At 47.4% G+C, this 25,051-nt stretch overlaps 1 protein-coding gene and 1 pseudogene across 2 annotated transcripts in view; one reads left to right on the forward strand and one right to left on the reverse strand.

Annotated features, from left to right (window-relative positions):
- LOC144175064 (DNA mismatch repair protein Msh6-like) overlaps positions 1-25,051 on the reverse strand; it is a 296,118-nt gene that overhangs the window by 209,713 nt on the left and 61,354 nt on the right. For both annotated transcript variants that reach the window (XM_077704119.1, XM_077704110.1), the window contains exons 6-7: positions 13,346-13,504; positions 7,446-7,559 (exon numbers count right to left, since the gene is read on the reverse strand). In XM_077704119.1, the coding sequence (XP_077560245.1) occupies positions 7,446-7,559; positions 13,346-13,504 (273 nt within the window). The remainder of the gene's footprint in view (positions 1-7,445; positions 7,560-13,345; positions 13,505-25,051) is intronic.
- Positions 3,930-6,006, forward strand: LOC144175077 (uncharacterized; annotated as a pseudogene).

Below are 25,051 nucleotides of genomic sequence, written 5' to 3' on the forward strand. Positions count from 1 at the left end.
TGCCTCAGTTTCATTTACGAGTTAAGTTTCCGGGAGAACGCCTTGGCAGCTGTTGAGGGTTCGGTGAGGTGTTACAGTGATCTGTAAGTCACCTATGCTTGTTTGTTTTAGAAGGTTAGCAGATTGTTCCTTAGTTCTGACCTCAATAAGCATGCCACCAGATGCAAGTTTCTTTGCGTCACAGTTTTTTCCAACTATACCTTCAATAAACATGGCAATCACGAACACAGATTTTGAAGTTATTGGGGTGGCTTTGTCATCAGTCTGCATGACTAGGAAGCGAGGAAAGTTGTCAGGGTTGTTGAGAACAAGGTTGGGTAGGGGTTTAAAGATTGCTTCGGTGCGGGCCCTTTTCGGGACCCGATCATTTGAAAGAAGAGGTTTAGATCAAACCATGCGCCATAGTATAAAGCAGGGGATGGGGGTACTTTCTCCTTTGACTTTACCCTGATGGTCAAAGAGGTCCCGGAGTTCTCTGCCTGGTTGCCGCACGGGCCAATGGCGGCTGTAGTGGTGTTGTGCGCGTAGATGTGGATGCACGATATCGTTATAAGTGGACTCGCTGCCCACTGTGCCCAAGGGTGGCAGCGCAGCAGGAGCAGAAGGCAAGCCTGCTGCGCTGGCGCCCTTGGGCACAGTGGGCAGTGAGGTAGGGAGCTTGACCACGACTCCAACAGCCACCGTTCATGGTTTCTTATCCTCCACCTATAAACACATCACCACGGTTGACTACAGCCTATGTTTGGGAGCTCAGGGTCCGCGGTGTCGCCAATACCGTCACCAACATTACTCAAGGTGCCCTGTGCGGGGAAATCGCATAACAAACCCCTCCTTATACAGTGCAGTCCACTTATAACGATATCGAGAAAACCTAAAAATATGATCGTTATAACCGGCGATCGTTGTATCTGGACTACCGTAAACAAAATCGTCGCTGGACGTACCTTTCGTAGCTCCGGGCTTGAATTCGCTATTTGCACCAATGAATAAATATTGTAGCTAGTGGGCCATCGAAAACAAGACTGCATTCCCAACTCCGAAGAGCGCATCACGGGTTCGGCACGCCGAAGTAGTCCGGAATCTGCAGTTGCGTCCGCGGAAGCTTGAGCTTCACAACCGCAGTGCGCATAGCTTCCAGCAGCCGCGAAAGCTCTGGCAGCATTTCTTTGGTGCGCATGAAGTCAATTAGCGAGTCGATAGACGTCAGTGCACTTTGCGTGGTCATCGACGGGGTCGTAGAGGCGCTGTCAACCTCCTCATCACTGTCGCTGCTGCCGTCGCACAGCGCTGCCGTCTGTCGCGACAACACATCCACGACGATTGCCTCGTTGGGGAGTTCGTTGCAGAACGAAGCAGCACTGTCTGCCGTCAGGAAGTCCTCAACCGACGCGACACACCCGCTATCTGCGTCACCAGTAGCAACATGCTACCAGAGCTCCGTCAGGTCCGCAGTTTCCGTGCTGGTCTCGCTGTCACTAGGAGAAGGAGGCTGGTCCTGGAGCACAAATGCCTTCCTGAAGCAGTTTTGAATGGTGCACACCTCGCACCACGCGCCGTAAACGAAGCGCATGGCCTTCAGAAGGCTAATTTTCAGGTCAGGGGGCCTGTCTGCATTGCCCGACGTACAGCAGTCAATAGTAAACACCAGCCACTCGAGCATGCGCTGCCGGTATAACGCCTTGAAGTTAGCAATCACGCCGGTGTCTAGCAATTGCAAGTTTGCCGTCGTATTCGGCGGCAGGAACATCAATTCGTTTGATGTCAGCTTCGGGCTCGCACTGTGTGCGCTAAAGTTGTCTAATAGCAACACCACCTTTCGCCCCTGACTTTCGATGACACTGTCCATCTCGAGCAGCCACTCCACAAACAAGTCGCGGGTCATCCAAGCCTTCTTGTTGCGCCTATAGCGAACCGGGATGTGTTGATTCCTGAAGCATACTGGCTTCTTCGATCGCCCGATCACAAAGGGCTTGAGGCGATGGCTTCCGTCCATATTTACACAAAGTAATACGGTTACCCTAACCTTGGAGTGCTTACCGCTGAGACACGGATCGCCTTTCAAAGCATGCGTCTTCAATGGTGTCATTTGAAAAAAAAAAAAAAAAAAAAAAAAAAAGAGGCAGTTTTATCATAGTTGTAAACATCTCTGCCTGAGAAGCGCTCCATCAGTGCGAGCAGGTCGGTCTGGAGCCACTGTTGCTTCGCCTGTGAATCGAGAGAAGCTGCTTCTCCCACCAAGTTTTTGTACACAATGCCGTGCCGCTCTTTGAATCTTTGAATCCAGCCGCCTAAGGGTTCAAAATAGGGCCAACCAAGAAGAAAAGCAAAGTTTTTCGCATTTGTGGCAAGGAATGGCCCACTAATTGGCATAATCGGGGGCACGGATCGACAGGAACCACTTGCAGAGCGCCTCTTAAACGTCCGCATACAAAGGCTCCCGAACCCTCTTCCACTTGTCAGCATGGCCACTGGTTCCAGCCTTCAAAATCGCGGTGCTTCCGACTTTGAGGATTGTTGATACCGTTGACTGGGCGAGCTCATATTTTTTTGATGAGGGCGCTCACTTTGAAACCGCGTCGCAAATCCTGCAAAATTTTCAACTTCGTGTCAAGTGACACGGCCTTTCGCTTTGTCGGCGCCATGTTCGTAGAGCTCCGCTCTAGCCGTTGCTCGCGCAATTTGCCGAGGAAGAGAGAGTGACCGGCGGGTGGAAGGCTTTTCGCGGGGTTGCTTTTCGCATTTTTTTTTATCCCTCTGAGTCTCGCCGCAGTCGACGCGCAAGGCGCAAAACGTGACACAGCTGGCGCCATCTATGCAAGCGCACCGCGCCAACTCACGATGCTCTCCTCGGCTTTTTGAACAGGCGGGATGCGCTGCCGACTGGAATGGCAGTAGATATGAACTCTCCTACGCTAACTTTTCGTCTTGTCTCAGCATAGTTCGCTTCAGAGGAACTTATAAATGTAAATGTTACGATTATTTTGCATGGAACATGCCGTCCAGACGGTAAAGTTTTCATCGTTGTATCTGATATGCGGTGGATAACATATCGTTATATCTGGTTTTTTTCTCCCATAGCCCAAATGCATAAAATGAGACTGTTAAGTCGACCCATCGTTATAACCGATAAATCGTTGGGGGAGAGTCGGGAGGTTTGGGACGGTTGGAGGAATGGGACAGCTCGTTTATCTCTCCAGGAGTTAGTTCAAACCCGTTCATCGGCTGCTCACGAGATGGCGCTAGCATACCGATAGCCTGGCTGTAATGGTGGCCGTCTTCAGCGGATGGAGCTTTCTCTGACTACAACTCTCGTTTTTCACGTGTCAAAAGTAAGTATCCGCTTACGCAATTACACCTCTCTCAGTTTTAAACCGCCCTGCCTATGCTGATACCAATTTTCTTCGAAAACACGCGTTAGGGTCGTACTTCATGCAATAACAAGTTTAGCCCTAACAAGAGAATTTTCGCCATTGAATGTATTTTTCGTTGGGTGAACCACCTGGGGAGGAATGGGACATTTGAGTCGCGGGTGGAATGGGACAGTGTCCCATTCCTCCCCACCATTCGGCTGGTGCTGTGTCTAGCGAATAAGCTTCAATGCTGTGCCGCTTTAGTTCCAAAAGCAGTTATTTTTCTATTTGTTATTTAAAGTGTACAAATGCTTGGTGCCGTGATGTTAAATAACAGACAGGCTGTTTCTGCGACAGTTGACGTTAAGACGCGCTAAACCAACGGGGCATCATAAAATGCAATGTTTCTCCACTAAAAAGATGTGATTACTGTACACATTTGCGAGAAGCTTGGAATAAGCACGTGAATAGTAGGCAGCAATAGGAGTGCTGTTACATGCATGCAAGGAAGTTAAGCGTGCTTGGTGTGCGTGAATATTTACATTTGCCAATTTCTGATGCATTTCCATTTTCAGGAAGATGCCGCGGGTTTACAAGAGGAAGCATCCCGACAGAGCTCAAACATCGAACAATTTGATCCTGGATGCTGTGAGATTGGTGTGCGATGAAAAGAAAAGCATAAGAGATGCAGCAGAAGCTTTTGAAATATCAAAATCATCACTTGGCCGAGCAGTGAAGAATTACAGAGAATGCGGTGACACAGGTGGCATCATGTTCAAGTCCAATTTGGTCTGCGGAATAGTCTTCACAACAGAAGATGAAGTACTCTTGAAAGAATATTTGCTAAAAGCAAGCAAAATGCATTATGGGCTTACGAGAATGCAAGTTCGTTCACTGGCGTACGAGTTTGCAACAGCCTTAAACCGGACGTGCCCGGCGTCATGGGAACAGAACAAGGTAGCTGGAAGAGACTGGTTTATGGGCTTTATGACCGCCATCCCGAGCTATCGCTTCGATCGCCACAAGCGACCAGTCTGGGTCGGGCAACAAGCTTCAATAAGAACAACGTCGATGCTTTCCTTTCAAACCTGAAAAGTGTCTACGACCGATACAAGCTAACTCCGGACCGCATCTACAATTGTGATGAAACGGGCTTCACAACTGCACACAACCCACCAAAGGTAGTAGCAGCACGTGTAGAAAAGCAAATCGGTCAGGTTACATCCGCAGAACGCAGTGAACTGGTGACTGTTTTGTGCACTGTTAATGCCATCGGAAACGCCCTGCCACCAGTGTTCATTTTTCCACGCGTGAGGTTTAAAGATTTTTTTCTGAAAGGCGCCCCGGCAGGAAGCCTCGGTTTGGCAAGCAAGTCGGGATGGATGTCCAGCGAACTGTTTTTGTTGGCATTAGAGCACACTGTGAGACATACGAAGTGCTCGAAGGAGGAACCAATTCTCTTAATGCTCGACAATCATGAAAGCCATGTGAGCATCAACACCACCAACAAGGCCAAAGAGAGCGGAGTCATCCTGCTGACCTTTCCCCCACACTGTAGCCACCGCCTGCAGCCACTTGATGTGTCCGTGTACGGACCATTTAAATCTCGATACAACGCTGCTTTCAATGATTGGCTCATAAATAACCCCGGGAAGACCATCTCCATCCACAATGTTGCACAACTAGTTGGATCCACCTACGTATTAACGGTGACACAAAAGAACATACTCTCGGGCTTTCAGAAAACTGGAATTTGGCTTTTCAATAGCGAGACCTTCACTTCGGATGACTACATGATGTCATCAGTCACTGACAGACCCGTAACGTCCGTAAGCGGAGAGGTGTCACGACAGACGGCCATCATCACCGAGAAAACGGACAGCGCAAGCCGACTGGAAAGTGATTTGAACTTTGAGACAAACGGCCATGGAGCTCGCAACGTCTCTACAGATGTCTTCCCACCTACGGTCGCCAACGCAGCCTCGACGTCAACTGCATCTCCCAGCCGGATTGTTCCAAGCGACCTAAGGCCCTACCCTAAGGCTGCACCGCGTAAGACAGGGCAAAAAGGAAGGAAGAAAGGTAGGACAAAAGTCCTTACGGATACACCCGAGAAGCATGCGATTGAACAAGAAGCTGCAGAGAGGCTGGCACGACAGAGTCTGAAAAAAAGAGCGCTTATCACAGACTGTCGCCACTACCCGCCCAAAAAAGAAACGGCGACTTCAGAAGGAGTTCAGTTCTTCAAGTGAAAACGACACTGTTGCCGTTGCATTTGATGATTCAGACAGTGACATGTCGGGTTCCGATAATGAGAGGCGGGACATTTCTGAGGCCGATTGCCCAAACGAAACTTTTCAAGTGACAAAAGGCGATTTTGTCTTGTCAGATTTGGTAAGAAAAAATCTGACGTTTATTACACGGCTAGAGTCGAAAGTAGTGACAATATTGACGTCAGTGTCCAGTTCCTTCGAAAGAAAGAAGAGAGCTCAAAGTTTTACTTTCCTCCGCAGAAAGATATAGGGACTGTGCCAATGACGGATATTGTGATGAAGCTGCCAGCGCCAAAAACTATTGGGGGAACGAAGCGCCTGCAAGCTTGCTTCAAGTTTGATGTGAAACTATCAGCTTTTAATGTCCGCTGAAGACGTTGGGACCGATACTTTACTGGTGTCCCATTTTTCCCATTGGATGTCCCACTCCACCCGAAGGGACGGGTGGAATGGGACAGATTTTACCTGTTAGAAACTATTTTTTTGCAGTTGCGCTAGAAGTGGCAGTAACCCATGTTTCTCAGAATTTGCGCAGCTTGTTTCGACTTGTACTATAATCCATCAACCATCTTTTTGCGTTCAAAATAAACAAAACTAAAAATGCATTTGTGAAAAGTGTCCCATTCCTCCCGAATCTCCCCTACATGTGGTATCGCTATAACAGGACTGCACTGTATCATCATTTGAAACTTTAAAACATATCTCATATAAAATAACCACAGCCCTCAAGCAATTGTCCTTAGCACTAGGTCTCCCCTGTTCTGTTGCAGTGGCGTCGACCTGCCATAGTTGTTACATCTTGTTGGTAGCCTAGCTTGCTGGCAGAGTCATGGGGCCGACAAACTGATGCTGCTACTCGTGGGGGAAGTTGGAGCTCAGTTGCTACTTTCGTGGTAACCATGAAGTCGAGGAGGCAGTGCCTGGCTCTGGAAGCATCGCCGTGGGGCCTGTAGAAACATTGGTCAACAATGCACCGGCACTACACAAATAGAGTTGTCCGTTGCTCCTGGAATTTCCAAAACGTGGGTTGGCGGTGCTCCAGGCTGGACCACTGCACCATTGGCCCGTTCCACCCCAGGCTTGGGCTATGATGTCACTGTTTAGGCAGCTTCATCCCTAGTTTGATCTTCCTCCTGGCATTCCTTCTCGATTCTTTCCCATTCAACCGCTCAGACTTCAGCTCATGGCATAAATCCTTTCCTCATGTTGTCACGGCACCTCCTGATTGGGCACTCTCGCCTCTGCTGAACCTGGTCATCTCTCATTTGAAGTTACTGCCTCTTTACAGCCAGGCACTACATGGTTCGTCCGCTTCTGATGACAAAATTCTATTTCAAGGCCTTCCTGTACTTCATCTTGAAAACAGGGGCGGAAAGACGTTGACCAAGAAAAGAAACACAGGTGTATTCCTTTTCTTGGTCAACGTCTTTCCGCGCCTGTTTTCAAGATGAATCAACACCAATTGCCAACTTTCCATCCTGTTAAACTTCCTCTACTTCTGGGGGCCTTGTTTTGTCGTCCCACTTTGGAAATTGGCCATAACTCAATAGAGAAATCATGCACCAGCTTCGCCATCTTACAGTAGACAAGTGCCCCCAGGCAGAAAACACTTACAGGGTCTCATTGCGTGCACCCCCCTCCCTAAAACAAAAAGCGAGTGATGAGGGTGCAAAAAGAACTAATGCAACCCCAACTTTGTGCACCCCCCCCCCCCCCCCCCCCCCCCCACCGAGATGTCTGCACATCCCTCACCATTCTTGGGAACTCACACAGGGTACAGGACAGCCACCCCAACCCAAGAAAATGCACAAGCAGCCCATACCTGCCGTAAAGCTGCAGTGTTGAACTTGTGGATGGCTCGGCGCTTTGCTGCAGAGCCCAGCTGGCTGCTCTTGGAGCTCGAGGGCTTGCGCTTGGGTGCCTTCTTGAGCAGCACCTGCAGTAGAAGAAAGGGACACCTCAGAGAATAAAAGGACCCAGATGTGGACGATTTTTCATGCAACCGTGTAATAAAAGTGTTCCGCAGCTAACTACAAGGGGGAGATCAACAATGGTGTTACCAGAAAGCACCTGCTACAAGGGCAGCCAGGGAGGGCAAGCACAGGTGTTCAGTGCCCATACTGTCAATAAAGAACAAGTGCCCAGAGAAAGGACCCCCTACATAGGGACCGGGCAGCTGGACGGGTAGAACCACCATTCGGCACTCCTCTCGTTAGTGGAATGAGCCGGTGCATTGGACTACACAGCCTCCCGTTGTTTTTGTCGTGTTTGCTTTGGTGCTTTGAATGTTTTGGTGGTGTTCTGAGCGGACATGTGAGATAAAGCAAAGTCTAGACAGATTTGTTGGGTTCTTTGATGCAATAACGGTTACGTAAACTTGTCGGACGCTTCTAGAGTTCGATATCGGCTACAATGGCATGAGCGCTTTTTGCAGCGATCTAAGCTTGGCTCCACCCGTTCTGAGTACGAATAAAACTACTATTATTAGTATTCATTTCTTCCTAAATGTACTAATGGCTACATAAACTTATTTGACGCTTCTAAGTTTGGGAACGGGCTACACTGACATGAGCGCTTTTTGCAGCGCTCTGCGCATGGCTTCGCACGATCTGAGTAGGAATAAAACTATTAGGAATATTAGTATTTTATTCTAGTTTAAATTATTTTCCCTGGTTTCAATGACTACGATTTCCACACCAGCCGCTGGGATACCTCAATATGTGTGCTTTGAAGAAAAAGGCACTTGCGTACGAGATGGATTACCGCATAGCCGTAGAAATATTGCGGTAGTTTATACTTTCTTTCTGTAACCATGAGCTTTGTGCCTTCGGTTTTGGTGAGCGACACTGTGACAGCATGGGAGCCTGAAAGCCGGAGTGGAACTCCCACGTTTGTGGTGGTCATTTTTATCAAGAGCCAAAGTTATTCACCCACCCGACAGCCCAAGATAGAAACCATCCCTCCTCCCCTTCCTGTTTTACCACCTGCAGTTAAAAAATGTGGCAGTGTTATCGTCAGCCGGTGATTTTTAATGCTTACGTATTCTTTATGGAGTACCTAAAAAATCGTGTAATGCCTTGTGAAGACAACAAAAACGCGCGATCAGTTGCCTCAAATATGGGTGCATCAGCCCGAGTCCTCCAGCCCAGACACATTTCCGAAATGCTGGAAAAAGTTTAGATTTGGAGAGGGGTACATGGGAGTTAAAAATTAAACAGCAAAATCATTTATCCCTCCGTTCTAATGGTTACGATGGTTGAACGCAAAGCTTTCTTCTTGCGAAATCGAATGGGAAATGATCAAAGTCACAGACGCTGCGATCAAAAGACCAAACTGCGTGCTGATCAAATTCAAAGCTCAACTAGTCAAAGTTTAAATCCAGAAGGCAACCAAGAAAACCCGCACGAGAAAGTTTTTCTATTAACAGGGGTGAGACAGCTGAATGAGATTTGGGAGCAGTTTTTGGAGCAGCGAAATCTCGATTTTGGAGCAGAAGAACCTTGAATTGTAGCAGAAGAACGACATATATTATGTCACCTCAGGGGACTAAAAAAAATCAAATTTTTGGCAACTCGTAGGGAAGAAGTGCACTCTTAAATCGGTTTCGAACGTACTATAGAACACTGAAACAGCCTCTCAATAAACTTTTTTTTTTCTGCCAGAGTATCACGAGGTACGAACTACACTACCTTTTTATAAACCACTTTTAAATTCTTAGGTTCTATGAATAGATAGTGGAGCTCCGTTGAAAATATCGAATTGAAAAACTAAGCAATCGTAAGGCATTTGTATAATCATGTGAATGCCGAAATTGTTATTTTTGTTATCTCGTACTCTGCTGTACGCACAAGTGTAGAGCCACGGCAAAAGTTGCGCAAAACGGTCGTACTCTTGGCATTGAATTTCACTTCAGATAAATGAACCATTATTACTAGCGTGAAATAATAGCCCGTCCCGCTATCGGACACTGCTTAAACGTTTTGCGGCAATGTAGCCTGCACCGCTGCTTCTGCAGCATCGATCGTCCCATTTCAGCCACTCGCACGCTCGCTGTGAAAGGCAGCAATAACTCAGCGTTTTATAACACCGCAACGAGTCCGAAATTTCCCTTCAAACACGCACCGGACTCACACTCAAGGCCGAAACACCGCGAATTCGCGGGCGCCATGTTGTTTTGGATGAACTCCCGTCTTTCGAGCCCCGCAACAGATCAAAGGACTAAATGTAAACCCAGCTACCCCATAACTAAACCAAGGTAGACATCGGCGAAGAGCACTCTGCCTGAACCACAAGCAAATGCTTCGCCCGGCGGCCACGTTTTCCCCATCTTTACCACACCAAGATGGCGGCGCCCAGTAATGTTTCCGGAGATACGGCGCTCCAAAAATTGCCGTTTTTGTTCATCAACTTGCACAAATAGTTTGACGCCTTAGTAGACATAATTATTTTTTCTACAGGATTTTGCAATAGTTTTCGATGGAAAAACCGAAAACGCACAGTTTATAACATGTGCAACCCGACATTGTGACTTTCGAAAAAAAAAAAACTATCTCTGGTACAATTGTATGATCAATCAGATTTAAGCTTTACAAACACCATCACATTGGGGGTGCTGGTAAATAATGCCGCCAGTAAGCATTTCCCCCACTGAAACTGACGGGAGCGTTAAAATCCTTGGCTTCAGACTGTTTTGGAGCAGTTTGGCGCAATTTTTACAATTTTCAAGCTTTTGGAGCAGCCTGGCGCAAGAAAACAAATTTGTATCAAATCTGCGCAATATGCGCAGCTGTCTCACCCCTGTATTAACCATTATCGTCGTTAGACGGAAGAGTGCATGATTTTTCAAGCGTAGGTGGCAGCTTGTAAAATTCGACCGCAGCATTCACTTGTGAAACTGAGGGCAGGTTTTCGGCCCCCTCCTGTCTCTCGTCCTTCAGCCACGCAGGAATTGTTTTTTGAAAAACCATTAACCAACTAGCCAGCAACCATAGCCATTCTTGTAAAACAATGCTTTTCCACGACAAGCGAAAATGTGCTACTATTACGCAGTATTTATTCTGTAAACGATTACCGATGACTGTAGTAAGAGCATTTCTGTGAAATTAAACATGTTTCAGCCGTAGTTAATGAAGTTACGGAAGCGTCGTTCATCACAATTTCTGTCTTGAGGTAAATCTTAGAAGGCACCCCGCAACTTTGTCTTTTGCTTGTGCACTACACCGTGCCGTCAACTGCCAGAAGCCAGCGCCGCACCATTCCTGGATCGGCTGTACACACCGGCTTTGTGGGAGCATTTAGCTGCAATATACTCCTCGATACGCGAAACTGCATGCAGGCATGAAAAAATTGCATGAAGGAAAGTACTTTCGCTTCCAGCTTGACTTCCAGCTTGGCGCATTGAGTGTCGCCTGCTATTTGTAAATACTGAGTATGGGCGTAAATCACACGCATGGCTTGCCTCGTGAAGGTCACATCCACGCTCAAGATTTACCGATCTGAAAAAAGTCCTTGTGGTTATGTGCCCTTTGCAAGCCGCACCACAGGAAAACGATAGAAAACCATGCATAACAAGGCTGCGCTGACCGCCACCGGCATTCCACTGAAGTGCAGCTCGCCACGGGCGGCGCTGTTCGCTGAAGCGACGGTGGCGCCATGCAACGGCCGCCCGGTCCCTATACACAGACGTGTGCACACACACACACACACAGCCCAAGGAAACACGTAACCTCTGGTAAGAAAAATTAAGAAACCAGTTTGCATGTCAGCACAGTGGTGCCAAACAGGAGTTATAGGCCCAATCGTATGGCAAAGGCATCACACCGTGAACCCTTTTTCATTTCTCTCTCTTTCTCAAACATAAAAGTACATTCACTGCTTGGGACATGGAAGCAAAGTGTGTCCCCCCCCCTTCACAACCAATGCATTGCTTAAAGAGGTTGTGCCACCAAACTTTAAGTCTGCAAAAAGCCCGCTGTAGGCTTTCTCTGTATGCAAGGACCCTCAACACGAAGTGCTGAGTACAGCAAGCGCTTAAAATATATTTTAATTCGCTTTTAAAAAATACCTAAAAGCTCTTCTGGAGATCAGGACCCATCGCTAGCGCCACTAACCATGACGTCAGTGAATTGCCAGCATAACAAAGTTTGTGACATCATACCACGTTAGCGACTCCAGCGACGCCAACGTTTGGTCGCTTGGTCATACCAGACACACTAGGCCGACACGACAGCGACGACGAGTCGCCAAACCATCGGCCAACTGCCGAATTGCCAGACAGCGTTGTCACACTACGCCGACGGCGAGACAAACATGTCAGCCGATGGAAAGTCGCCGTAGTGTGACTGACTCGCTGACCGAAGACGCCAACAAAACCGGTCGCCCCGACAACATTCGTGCCACAATGAATGCGGCTCTATTTTGTTAGTTTCTGGAGGGTCCATGAAGCCCATACATCTCCATCCATATTTTGGCGTTCGACGCTTCGGCCGTGCTCTTCGGCGACGCCGCTACCCCGGAGCTGCAAACTGCATATGAGTAAGCGATCGGCTCGCCTGTAGAAAATATAAGGTCAGTTTCATGCAGAAGAAGAGTTACGTAGGGTAATTTGGGTAATAAGAGATCAATATCGGCCAAGGTTTTTAACGTAAAACATAAAACCAAAGTACGGCAAGCACTATCCCTACAGTGCAAAATCGCAGTCGCAGCCGGGCACACTTATTTTTGCGAGCGCTTTCGGGAAGGAGCAGAGTTGATGGCGATAAGCTATTGTGGGGGCTTTGCGGAACCTTGCTGCGCAAGCACTATTTAAAAAATTTCAGTTTACCAGCCAGGAATTCTGTAAACTAGCTCGTAAACACCTACGTACAACTCGAAGGATGGGCCTCCATCTAGTACACCGGCTATTTCGCGGCGGGACATCACTTGTGCGGTGGCTCAGTGGTCTCGCGCATCGCGCTCACTTGGTCAACGTTGCGGGTTCAATTCGTGGCGGGAACAGCGTTTTTTTAAGGGGCATGGTTTGCATATCGAATTGCATTTCCATGGTTTGCATATCTATGGTTTTCATTTGTCTGCACCCGAGGATGCAGACGAAGAGTCCGTGTCGGAGCTGTCGCGGCTTGACATGACGAGCCGGCGTGTTTACTTCCGTGGTAAAGAACGTGTGTGCGGGAGCAGACGCCGCAGTAAAGTCGCAGTGTACCGCAGCGCTGCATGGTAGACACACGTGGCAGAGCGTCCTCACAACACTGACGTCAATGCTTGAATTGGCGTCCAGAAACCGAAACCGAATCCTGTTCACATGAATCGTGCGATAATAAATTTTTTACTCAGAATATGTGCATGTGAGAGCATGTATCATGCTTTCTAACGAAATATAGAACGTTTGCAACAAAGAATGCACAAACAACAAATTTGGTGGCAAAACACCTTTAAGGAATTAACATCATCAGCAAGCATGCAGACAACTTAAGAGAACGTGCTGTTGGGCGAGTTGGTACATACTTAAATGGAAGGTTTAGCGCAAAACAGACGAGGACGGTGGCAAACGGGACATTTGCCACCGTTTGCCACCGTCCTCGTCTTTTTTGCGCTAAACCTTCAATTTTTAGACAACTTAAGGATTAGGTTTCCCACTCAAGATGAAGTTTCTCACTCACAAATCCTTGCAGTGCGACTGAAAAGGACCCAAGGTCACAAAAGAAAAAGGAAATAAACACACACCTTCTTCCGGGACTTTAGGTTGGAGACAGAGTTCCCCCCCACCAGTTCACTGCTGCTGCTGCTGCTGCTGTCTTTCGCCTCGGCCGGCCTGTAGTCAACGTCCGACCCCTCACTACTCTCAGTGAGAGGCGGACTGCTGCTGCGGCTTCCGCCAGGCAACTGCATGCAGGGAAGTTTACGGGCTGAGCGAACAAGCAGGTGCAACAGGATTGCTCACTGGGGGAAGGGCTGCCAGTGTGGCTGCATTCAATCCCCCTTTCTGACACTTCAACATGATTTTGCACCACGATTTAGCACCGTGTACCCCACACCGCTGCACTATGGCCAGTCAATCACGTGTGCAAGGTAAAACGTTCAAAAATTCTCAAAGGTTTTACGTGCCAAAGTTGAACCTGGGCTGTGGAGGTGCTGTATTGAAGACTCCGGATTGAGTTACACCACCAGGGAATTCTAAGTGCGCGCTGAAATCTCAGCACACGAGTATTTCTTTTTTCAATCACATGAAGCACACAGTCACTGACACCCCAATTACACCCGCATGCTTGGAATTAGCATAGCAGCACAGCACCTTAAACACTGCAGTGGGTGGGGTAAGAAGTTTGCTACGCTTGTACATGCTTCCAAGTGGTGCCTACTGTTGACATCCTTGTTTCACCTTAACACAACCTTGTGTTGTGTTAGTCCTCAAAAATGGCAAAGTTCCTTACAAGCTTCAATAGCCTGAAAAAGCTACACAATTCATTTAAAAAAACAAATGTAAGGCTTTAAGCAGAAAATATGCTTGCAACTTTTCCCATTTATTAAGCAGACAAATTCAGAGCAAACAGGTTGGATAAGGCACACCATGGCTTAAGTCTCTTTCCCGCCATTCATGTGCATCGCTTTGCACTGAAAAACAAAGCCCCAAGTGCGCACTTACTGAGCAAATTCAAAGAAAACCGGCCACATTTAAAAGGAAAAGTTGCAAGCCCATCACCTGCAATCATACGAAAGAAAGCTTGACTTTTCCCTAAACCATGTCTGTTCACTCCTGTGTGTTTGCCATGTTTTACACAAGTGTTGTCCTATGTGTGGCTTGAGGTCAGTATAGGGTACTGTTGTTATGTCCAAAGTGTTCCTGAGTGCAGCAGCAGCAGCCCTTTCATCCTCCAACTCGTTGCCGGTGATCCCAGCATGGCCTGGAACCCAGCAGACGGTCGCATTCAGATTTGAGGCATATGCTGACATGAAACATCCAAAAATGAGATTGACGACATAATTTTAAATGCAGAGCATTTCAGTAACTCACGATGTCACCCGCGTTGACGTCCGTCGTAGTCCGCACCGTCGTCGTCCGCACCCCTCCCCCTACACTATATAAAAAAAAATACTATCCGGCGCTTGGTTTCGGTCCCTCGACCCTGCGGGCGGAACGCAATGTACATGGTGCTCTACCCACTGCGCCACAAAGCCGACACAGAATGGGAGGCTACGAACGCGCCTTATATCCTTGACTCATTCAAACTACGTCAAGAAGTTGCTGATACAACGCATTCACTACCACCAACTCCCCAAACACTAAACGTTAACGCAATACACCCACCCCCTATGCGACGCATTTACTCGAGTCCCCCTCGCGGGGAGATGGGACCACCAAAAACAACGCGGTGTGGACTGCGCAATAAGGTGCCGGCACGTGCGAGAACCGCTCGCGCTGTTCGTTCCAGGCAGGGGGCGCGCGAGCACTGCGAAGGCGGGAAATTTGAACTGCTTTGTACAAACCTCCGTTCAATTTATCAAGAGAGAAGTGAGACAGGGAGGCGAAGAGCGTGATGGGTAGTAGCAGTAAGCGGATAACGGTGCCACAGGCCGTTATGGCGAATCACTGCTCTGCATTTACGACAGCTTTCACGTTGAGTGGAACGGCTTTAATTTTTACATATTTGGAAGACCTTCGGGATGATAATGTAAGCACGACACCAAGTGAATCAGTGAAAATGATGGACTTAGTGATATAATGTTCGATAATATGATTGAACGCAAGAAATATGCCATATGCTTCTGCCGTAAAAATGCCAGAATTGCCGTTCATGGTATTGCATGCATTGAAGTCGGTCCATGTGCAGCACAACACACCACGGTGGAAGTGTTCGAAGCATCGCTAAAAAATTCAGCAGCCCCAGCACGGCAGTTTCAGTTACACGTGCACCTCGTCTAGCTGGTCCACATCACAAGCAGCAACCCTTTCGCATGCGAAAAATCGATGAGCAATTCATAAACAGCACGATCTACACTACCTTTTTACCACAAATACTTCGATTATTTGCAAATTTTTGGAGAGAACGTAAACTGAGCCCAATTTTTATAAAATTTGTAAGGGTGGAGAACAGTCAGGTCCTACCAGAAAACAGAAGATCCCATCTATCTGTCTGGTGTTAAACAGTTTTGGGTGGTATTTGGGTGAGGAAACTCGCTCCAAGAAAATCGGGCATCAGTGCTTGGAGCCATACGAAAGACATCATCCATGTAATTCCAACCTGAGTGAGCAAGCTATTTGTAGAATCAAAGCTCGCCTGCCCCTCCCGACAAGGTGCAATGCAAAGGCACCAATGGACGGAGCTAAAGTGAATGCACAAAGCCTCAGACAGGAGAGGGCACAATGCGCCTCCCCCGCTCTGGAGAGTTTGGCACTACACAGAGGACATAGAATCGATCCACTGGCACTGCAAGCACACTGGCTGGGACAGTAGGCTAGGACACTGGCAAAGCCCTGGCAGCAGTCAGGCTTCCCCACAGAGCCCCTGGGTCCAAAAGTTAACCTCCACTATTTGAGCAGATGTCCAAGATACTGCACAAATTTGCGAGAATTTCAGGAAGAAACTTAGCAGTTCTATGCCTGGCTTTATGCCCATACTAGGCATAAAGCCAGGCCTGCCCATAGCAGCCAGAGTCAATGGGAGCCAGGGCACCAACTGCTGGGTAAGGACAGCATTTTTATCAGTGGCACTAATTTTAATCCTCAATCTCAACAGCTTCATTTTGCAGACAGTGCGACTAGTGACCACTGGAATTATATGTGACAGCAGTACTAATCACCATCAACTGAAGCGATCAGTACCTGTAGTAACGGTCAACACCTAGAATTTACTGGTCAGTCTAAACACAACTGCTACCTACGCAAACATGAGTGTACACAACTAAACCACACTGGTACCATACCTGCTGCACAACTAGCATTATTTGTCTGTCAGCATTTCTGATGATTTAATAATTCAGATCCTTTATCAACTTTTGCTTAATGTCGAGGAGCTTTCTTCGCATGAAGCCAATCTGTGAACGTGCAAAATTTGACAAGAAGGACTTGAATTTGTGTAAAGCGGCTCCCACTGGGCCATTTCGTGCGTGGAAGTACCATCCTTCTTGCGTAGAAAACACGATTTTTTTAACACGAAAGTGTTTTATGCCCGGATACACAAAGATCTTGGTGACGTGATTTCCGTCACGGAAGTGACGTCGCCAGAAAAAGTGCCATTGAAGCGGCGGCGCCCAGTTTCGAGCCCACGACTCTCTGGCCGCAATGGGAGATACATGGCACTCTTCCCACTGCGCTACGAACAGAGACGTGAAAAACTCTATGAACGCGCCTTATGTCCTTCCCTATGACTCATTCAGATGGTGCGCGCTGTCTCGGAGAGGCAAAGCAAAGTACTGCATCATGAAGCTAATGAGCGCCGACAGTTGGCGCCTCGATGCCAACGCCTCTGTGTACGGGTGACGCGCGTCAATTGAGGCACCCTCCCGTTTTTTGTTTCTTGCGCGTCAGCGTCACTTTGTCAGGCAGGGTCAGGCTCGCGAACCCTTCACACAAGAAAGAGGTTCCTTTATCATTCAACTGCTCCTGTGAAAGCCCCTTTCACTTTCGTGTGTTGCCGATTCCTATGAAAGAAGGATCAACCACAATTTTTTTTTCCAGTGATGGGAGCACTCGTCGACACAAACTTCTTCAGCAGATGCAGCTCCTTCACACAATTTCTTTCACATTTATAGTAGCTCCCTTGAGGTTCCCTACAAGACCAACAAATGACAGCCCACACCAGTGAATGCCTGTGATGAAAATCATAGGTATCGTCGGGATATCTTTTTGGGTGTACCAAATCAACGAAACTTGGTGAAATTGCTTTGGCCATGCTGCTATTCGTCTTGCTCAGCTAGCACGCAACAATATACCATCACGTACGATAAAACGAACACTGAAAGTTGGAAGCAAGAATGTTTCACAGGATTCCAAACTGTATCGTATGAGCTGAGAGCGCGAAAGTGTTTCTTGTGGCTACATTCATCACCGATTCGTTGCCAATGTCGCCTATTGGTGGTGAGATGTTTGAGTGGCGCCCCCTGGCTCTGACGTCGGCTTACAGACTCGTGCCGCTGTCGTCTGCTACACTCTGCTTGTGGGAGGCAGCAGTGCCTGCAGTACAAATCCCCCGCTTTGATGCTTTAGTGCATTGAAAAGCATATTTCTAGTAATTCAGTAATTTTTGCCAGCTTCTGACACATCTGAATAATTTCAAGCTGTATCCCCCACAAGTTTGCAGCACACGAAGAGAGAGACAACTTTCTTTAGAGTATTGGTCAGAAGATCGGGTCTTACTCATCCTTCCTAGCTTATTCGCGAGGTTCAATGCTCAGAGCTCCTCGATAAGGATTCCAAATGCGTATGCTTCCCTACAGTATTTTTGAGATGCTCTTATGGAGACTCAATAGTCTGTAATGCTACGCACCAAGCAGCGGGCCTCTATTCACACATCGCACGCAGCAAATAAAGCAGCTGTCTTCTATTTCTTTCGTTGACTTGTATCAGATGACTTTTTTTTTTTCTGTGCCCAACGCATTATTTTTCTGCACCGTCACGAACGTCTTACTAGTAGGTTTGGGGTTGTTTGGGAGGCTCACAAAGATCGTGTGGATATTTTCTTCAGGCTGTATGGCATACATTCCAGTCTTCACAAATTGGCTTTCCTTATGGCTGCGTGCAAGAAGGTGTATATTTGCAGCGCGAGTTGTTTATTCACATCCAAATACAAAGAGAAGGTTTGTGCTACGCCACTGCGATCGCACCTCAGACATGGTTGTCCTGAGTACTCGAAGGCGGCTTTTGTGCTCCGAATTTCTATCGTAACCATCGTTATCAAACGAACTGACTCTCAATCTGAGCAGTTACGACATGATTACGGTGTTGAAGGTTTGATATAGTCGCTAACGAATGCAATAAATAGTATACGTGCATATATAACAAGAAACGAAACCGATGAGTATTTCCAAACAGCTCTTTGTTGTTTTCCAACTCTTATTTCCAGGCGTAAAGAACAAAATTACTCTTACTCTCTTGTCCTGGACTGAGGACCCGGCCCACTAATCATATCGATTTTATGGTTAAATAAAGTTTTCTCCTTCTCCTCCTCCTCATCCTCTTGAGTGCAGCCTTCCTGTAACGCATATCTGAATATTGGGAAGATATGGCTGTGGTAAATGTAACGAAAAATCCCTCCAGCTATGAACAAACATACTGTTACTGTATTTTTACCGTAGATGTGGCTAGTTTTGCTCAACAAACCTCCATACTGGTTAGAAGCCTGTATAAAACCAGCACGCGCCTATACACACAGTGGGTTATTTGAAACTCAGCCTACATTTTTTGCGGCCCATAGTGCATGTCGGTACACTTTCATGCCATGACAACGTAAAGTGATGTGATACAATACTTTCAAGCGTTTGTCAAGGTTGCAAAAACTGATTTACCACAGGTGCGATTACCGGATAATGCCTTCTGCCAAAGCCGACAGCCACAAAGGCCTGGGATTGTTTTGGACTTGAATTTTCACTGTTGCCGCCTACTAGCAGCTGGCTGTTCCCTTTGTTGGAAATATTGCTTACAACAGAAGCCGACGCCTAGCTCCGACTCTTCACGCTGCGCTCAAGCCCAGCTTCGCAAAGAATGGGGAGACGCCGGCAATGTTTCTTCCGTAGCAGTATTGAAAACTACAGTTGAACCTCGATATAACGAACCTCGATTTAACGAAATTCGCGATATAACAAATTTTTTCAAGTTTACTATCAAAATTTCGCTAAATGCATGTATTTTTATCTCGATTTTACGAAGTAATTTCGTGCGGCGCTTCCGATTTAACGAAGTCACGGCAGGAAAGAAAGAACGAAATTCCGGTCGAGGCACATTTTATTTTGCCTGTCAAAGCCTACATTGAAAACATTCAGTACTCGCATTAACTCCTAAACGGCTAAAATGAAAGAAAAGCGGTGAAATCTGCGGTTGACAACAATTTAAAGCGATGAAAGAAGCTGCTCAAACCGCTAGTAGTCATAAGACAATTGAATAGTGCGGCCACCATTTTGACGTCTCCATCGTTGCCTACGCCAGCGCCCTCTATGCTTAGGCTGCCGAAGCCTACTTCAAACTTTTTTTCTACGCGTCCTTCCTCACGATGCTGCTGCGCTAGGTTGTGCTCGCTGATAACCACATTAGTATTTGGTTCGTGCATCATTAGGTTACTCTTGTAAGCAGCGCGAGAACTCCAAGGGAAAGAAAAGTGTTCCGAACAAGAGCCTGAGGAAGTGTCGGTGAAACCGCCGGTAGACCGACGGCCACCGAAGTGATGGATGCCATCGACGTTCTGCTGAGGCACGCAGTCGCACGCGAATGTGTAAGAGCAAGCCTTGTTAGCGCTGTCAGCATACGAGGTAAAGAAACGCTAAGCACTGCTGACGGACTTCTTCACTACGGCTTAAAGGAGCCATGAAGAGAAAACACAAGTTTGGTTCATTCAAAAGATTGTCTCGTTAGAATCATGCTGACACCACTTTTAACGTAAACTTCGCTCAAATAAGCTACATAATTAGGAAAAACGGGAATGGTCATGCGACCCACCAGCTCATTTCCCGCAACAGAACCTATGTCGTCACATGAGCTAAGCTCTGCGACTGGCGGAGGCTGGCAGAAGCAGACGCAAATTAGGTAGAACTTACAAACTAGACGAACGAGCGATTTGCGCTTAAATTTAGGGCACATTCTTCACAAAGCAATAAGAATGATGGGACAAACAGTGGAAGTTACGAAAGCACATGTAAACATAGAAGTACTGATGCGTTCTGCTGTTCGTACTGAGCACAGCATGCTTGGTTTCGCTGCACGGCACTACGGGGCTTGGGGTTGTCTCAGACGACACTGGCCGATTGACGCAAGCAACGGTGTCTTACGTGACCCCATTTGTCGAGCGAGCACTGTTTCAGGGAACGAATATTTTCTCCCAGAACAAAAACAAGCCAGGTTTAAATGCGGGCAAAATCAAACCAAACGCTTGCCACGGTATGGTGGCGCCATCTAGGTTACGGAACGTAAAGAAACGCGGGAACAAACCAACACCGCTGTACAGGGTGGAGACAACCTTCGAACGGTCCCGTGCCGCCGCAATCGGGCCAATGGGCTCAGCGCGTTATTCTTTTCGTTTCCCACGAGACCTAGCAACGCGAAACAGACAATATCATTCAAACTTCTTCAGTAAACCGCGTTGCGGCGATAATTTTAGCGCGGTTTTGACACAATGACTTGCTTCGGCGGCGAGCGAGCAACCAAAAATGGCGACGCCAGCGTATACGTGTCTCTACCCTGTACGGCGGATGCGTGAATGAAGGTACTCTAGGCTGCAGAGCGGTCGGTTTCAGTGATGTCACTTGGGACCACGAAAACGCACGATTGAGCGGGAAAATCAAAATTTTAACCTAAATTGTTTAATTTCTCAGTGAATAAAGCACCATTTGTATCCGGAAAAGCGCTGGGGGCACTATAAAACACGAAATCTTTCGAATAAAACCAACTTGCATTTTCTCTTCATGGCTCCTTTAAACATCGAGTGCTGGTGGCAATAAATTGCTCTCCGAACGTGGTCAAAATGTGTTCATTAGACAACTGCGATGCAGAGAAATCGGTTTCTTTAGGGCTCAGCGGTCATAAAAGTAATTGCTTAATCAAAGTTGGCCAGAAGATATTTAATGTAAGCTTTCCGCTTTAGCGGGAGCACGTAAACACTGCTCCACAAAGTGAAGCGGTCAGTGTTTACTCCGCTCAACTCTCAATCATGGGTTTATCTAGAGTGTCGTGGTTGCATCACGCGCCTATACTGCAGAGCCTTTGTGCATGAAAAAAGTCTTTCGAAAGCTTCTTCCGCAGTTGGCCTGCCGCACCCCTCAACTCCGCGCCTAAGCCTACCACTGAACGGACGAAAAGAGGCGTAACTTCGAACCAGCACCTCGCCGGGGTGAAGTTCACGGGGCATAGACGCGGGTTCAGTTGACCAACAGCGGCGTTTAGTATTGACTGAAATGAAAAAAAAATAAAAAGTGGAAACCTAGGCTATCACATTTAATGAGGCGTTGCGGAAAAAGCACCGGTTTTACGATGACACATGAACTACCGTCGGCTATCCGAATTACATAGCTTAAGTGTTGAAACTCTCAATTCACACAATTTCCGCGGCGTTCTAGAACAAATTTTGCTTTAAGTGGAGAGGTAACTACATAGCAGTTGTTTCTGGGCGATGGGCAAGACTTTTAAACCTCAATAACTGGTTAAATGAACTGTAAAATCAAAACTTCGATTTTACGAAATTCTCGATTTAACGAAATTTCCGCCCGCAAGTACGACTTTGTTATATCGAGGTTTAACTGTATACGTTAAATCCCGCCTTGAGCTAGTGTAGGTGATTTTAAGTCTACTTTTATGATAAAAAGTTACGCACACGCAAAATGTGGTGCGGACAAGCATCAGACAACCGAGTGCAAAGAAACAGCAGGGAGAGCGAGCCTGAGTGAAGCAGACGACAAATGCAAGAATCCCTAAGCTGACGTCATGGAGGCGCGCTTCGCAGCGCCGCCCGTGGTCGCGCTCACCTCAAAACTGGACTTACACCGTGGCCCACCGCAGAACCACCATCCATGCTGCTGAGATACTGCCTTGACAGAAGCTGACGATCAACGAAAACTTGGGCAAGATTTATGATGCACACTCATGCGTGCGTATGTGATGTGTGCGCCATGAAACACATTGCAAGCCAATGGGAATTGACCCCACTCTAAGTGTTCCTTTGAGTTTTAGTTTTTTTCTCATATCGGAACAGCATGCGCAAAGTGCTTTTGTGCATACAGTCGAATACCACAACGAAATTGATGGGACGTGCGAAAAATTGCGTTGAAGCAGAAATTCGTTGAGGCAAAATCTGCCCCAAGACACCACGGAAAAGCAATAAAATAAGCCCTGTATGTTATCCATAACATTGACCGCATAATGCAATGTTAAGAAAAAGTGACGCAGAAATTACGTTGTGTTTGTTCGGATAACTAACGTACCAGTGGTTATGTTTTTTACCCGCACATAAAGAGTGCCTAACCGAAGGGTGGGGAGAAATGCAGTCGCAAAAACATATTGCTGTAGAACGACACACATCTACTGAGCTGATTACTTGTAGATACCGTATTTTCCGGTGTATAAGTCGTGGTTTTTTTCTAAAATTTTTGTTGGTGCTTCTTATCCACTGGTGCGACTTATGTATGAAATAAATCCGGTTCGCGGCGGCTGCACCTCGCCAGCGCACGTTGAGACACAGCTCTATGGTCTAAATGAATTCGAAGCCCACCGCTACAGCGTTTCTCATAGCCCATTGTCACTTCGGGATGTTAAACCAAAGAATTTGCAGCTTTTTCTAGTCAAAAACAATGATAATGGCCTGCGACAAACGCGCGCTACTTTCTGCCATGCGCAGTAACTACAGTTCACAATAAATTCAAAGTAACATGAAACTGGGTTGCAAAAACAAAATGCAGCTTATAAATTATTACAGAGTTACACTGACGGAAGTAAACGTGCTGCTAATTTTTAAAATGACAGCTTGCTGATAAGTTTCGATTTTCGGGCTGCTTCCGTTCGCGTCCCTTCCGTCCGCCATGACACCTTTATTGCGCTGATTTATGACAGCGCGCAAGAGACGCGCGATGTTTGGAGAGGTGGCCAAATGGGTCTCCAACTCTTGGGACTCCATTTCTACAAAAACAGTTGTAGCCGGGTTGATAAAGGCCAAAATAATCCGGTCCGCGTGTGGTGACGATGTTGGCGAAGAAGACATCAGTGAGTCCAACGCCGCCTGTATAATCATTGCCTAATGCGTGAGCGAAAAATGGCCAAACAGCCACTCTCCTGTTGCTCTCTCCTACCCTTCCCCGCTCCGTAGCCTTCCTGTGTGCTTTCATGTCCGCCGGCCAGCGCGGCTTCTCGGAAACTATGCAAAATAGATTAAAGTTTGTTTAGCGTTCCCCAGGCGGCGCTCCTACGCCTTCTTGTTTTTCACCATGCCTGTCTGTCTTGGTCTGTCCCTGATAAAACCACCTTTGCCTCAGAGCAAAATCACTTGTGCTGCCACAGGCTGATGCCGGCTTTGCGCGCTTATCTACATGAATCACGGGCCCCAGAATTTTCCGAGTGGGGCATGCCCCCCTCTGTCCCCTCCGCATTTCAGTCTTCGTTTGTCCCCGCTGTTTGCACTCCACATCGGTACGCACTTTTAAAATTGAGGACTGTACTGTAGAGGCGTCCGGACAGCGTGGTGGAACCCTCAGCTGCTTATCCTTTTTTTCTATAATCTCCTAAGCTTTACAAGCACGTGATACAAGCACGTGGTGGAAGCGAGCGCCTGAATGAAAAATGTGCACGCAATTTTTTCCTCCCTAAATCCTCGAGAGAAAAAAAAAACAGTAAAATAATGGCTACACCATCCTAAAATATCGTTTTCCTGTTCACTATTTATCTACCCGACAATTAATATGTTCTTACACTATTTCAGTTCCTCCTCCGTCAGTTATCTTTGGAAAAATGCAGCAGGTATAAAGCGAGCGACACGTTGAACGAGATCCCCAGTGCGCCCCAGAACTATCGCCTCGTCGCGGCTAAGATGTGAGCGAAACGGCTCTTGAAGCCCAATGGGCAAGCCGACAGACACACGTCGTAGAAGTGGGTGCAGCGTTCGCGACTCCAGAGCAGTGACGCAAGGCGAAATGTCCGCCTGCGTGCGCCACATAGCGGATGAGTGCCTGAACTAAGCGTCCCGACCCTTCCCATTGAAAAGTGCGCGACGCGTCAGGCAATGTTTATACAGGCGGCGTTGGCGAGTCGGAGGACGACAGCGATGCGCCAGCGGAACACCCACTTGAAGTTGCTGAATTGTTTATCTGTTAGTGAGTCAGAGGAAGAAGACTTCGATGGTTTTGCCTAAATGCCGTCTGTAAGTACATGCCATCTGTGTGCATCAATAAACCATTTTTGAGAAGTTCAGTCTAGACTTTGGACGGTATATGCACATATCTAGCCATCCCTACCGGGGGATGCGTTCATAGGCGGCAGCCGCCACAACCATGTACTTTCGCCGCACTTTCCAACGATATGATTCACTATGAGTTTACCTAATTAACAAGCGCGTCTTGCATACCGGTAATACCGTAACTGCTGGACAGTCTTAATCCCTTCTCTCGCTTGAGGCAGGAGTGGCACCCGTTATCTCATCCTTGGACTGGGCATGGCGGCATCTCACTTGTGAGCTTGGCAGGCAAGCCGCGCGCATGCTTGAATTTATCGCGAGCGCGCGCTCATGATTAAGATAGGATGACGCA

This window comes from Haemaphysalis longicornis, unplaced genomic scaffold, assembly GCF_048455015.1.
Source record: "Haemaphysalis longicornis isolate Haplotype H1 unplaced genomic scaffold, Haemaphysalis longicornis Haplotype H1 scaffold_1, whole genome shotgun sequence".
Classification (NCBI taxonomy): Eukaryota; Metazoa; Arthropoda; class Arachnida; order Ixodida; family Ixodidae; genus Haemaphysalis; species Haemaphysalis longicornis.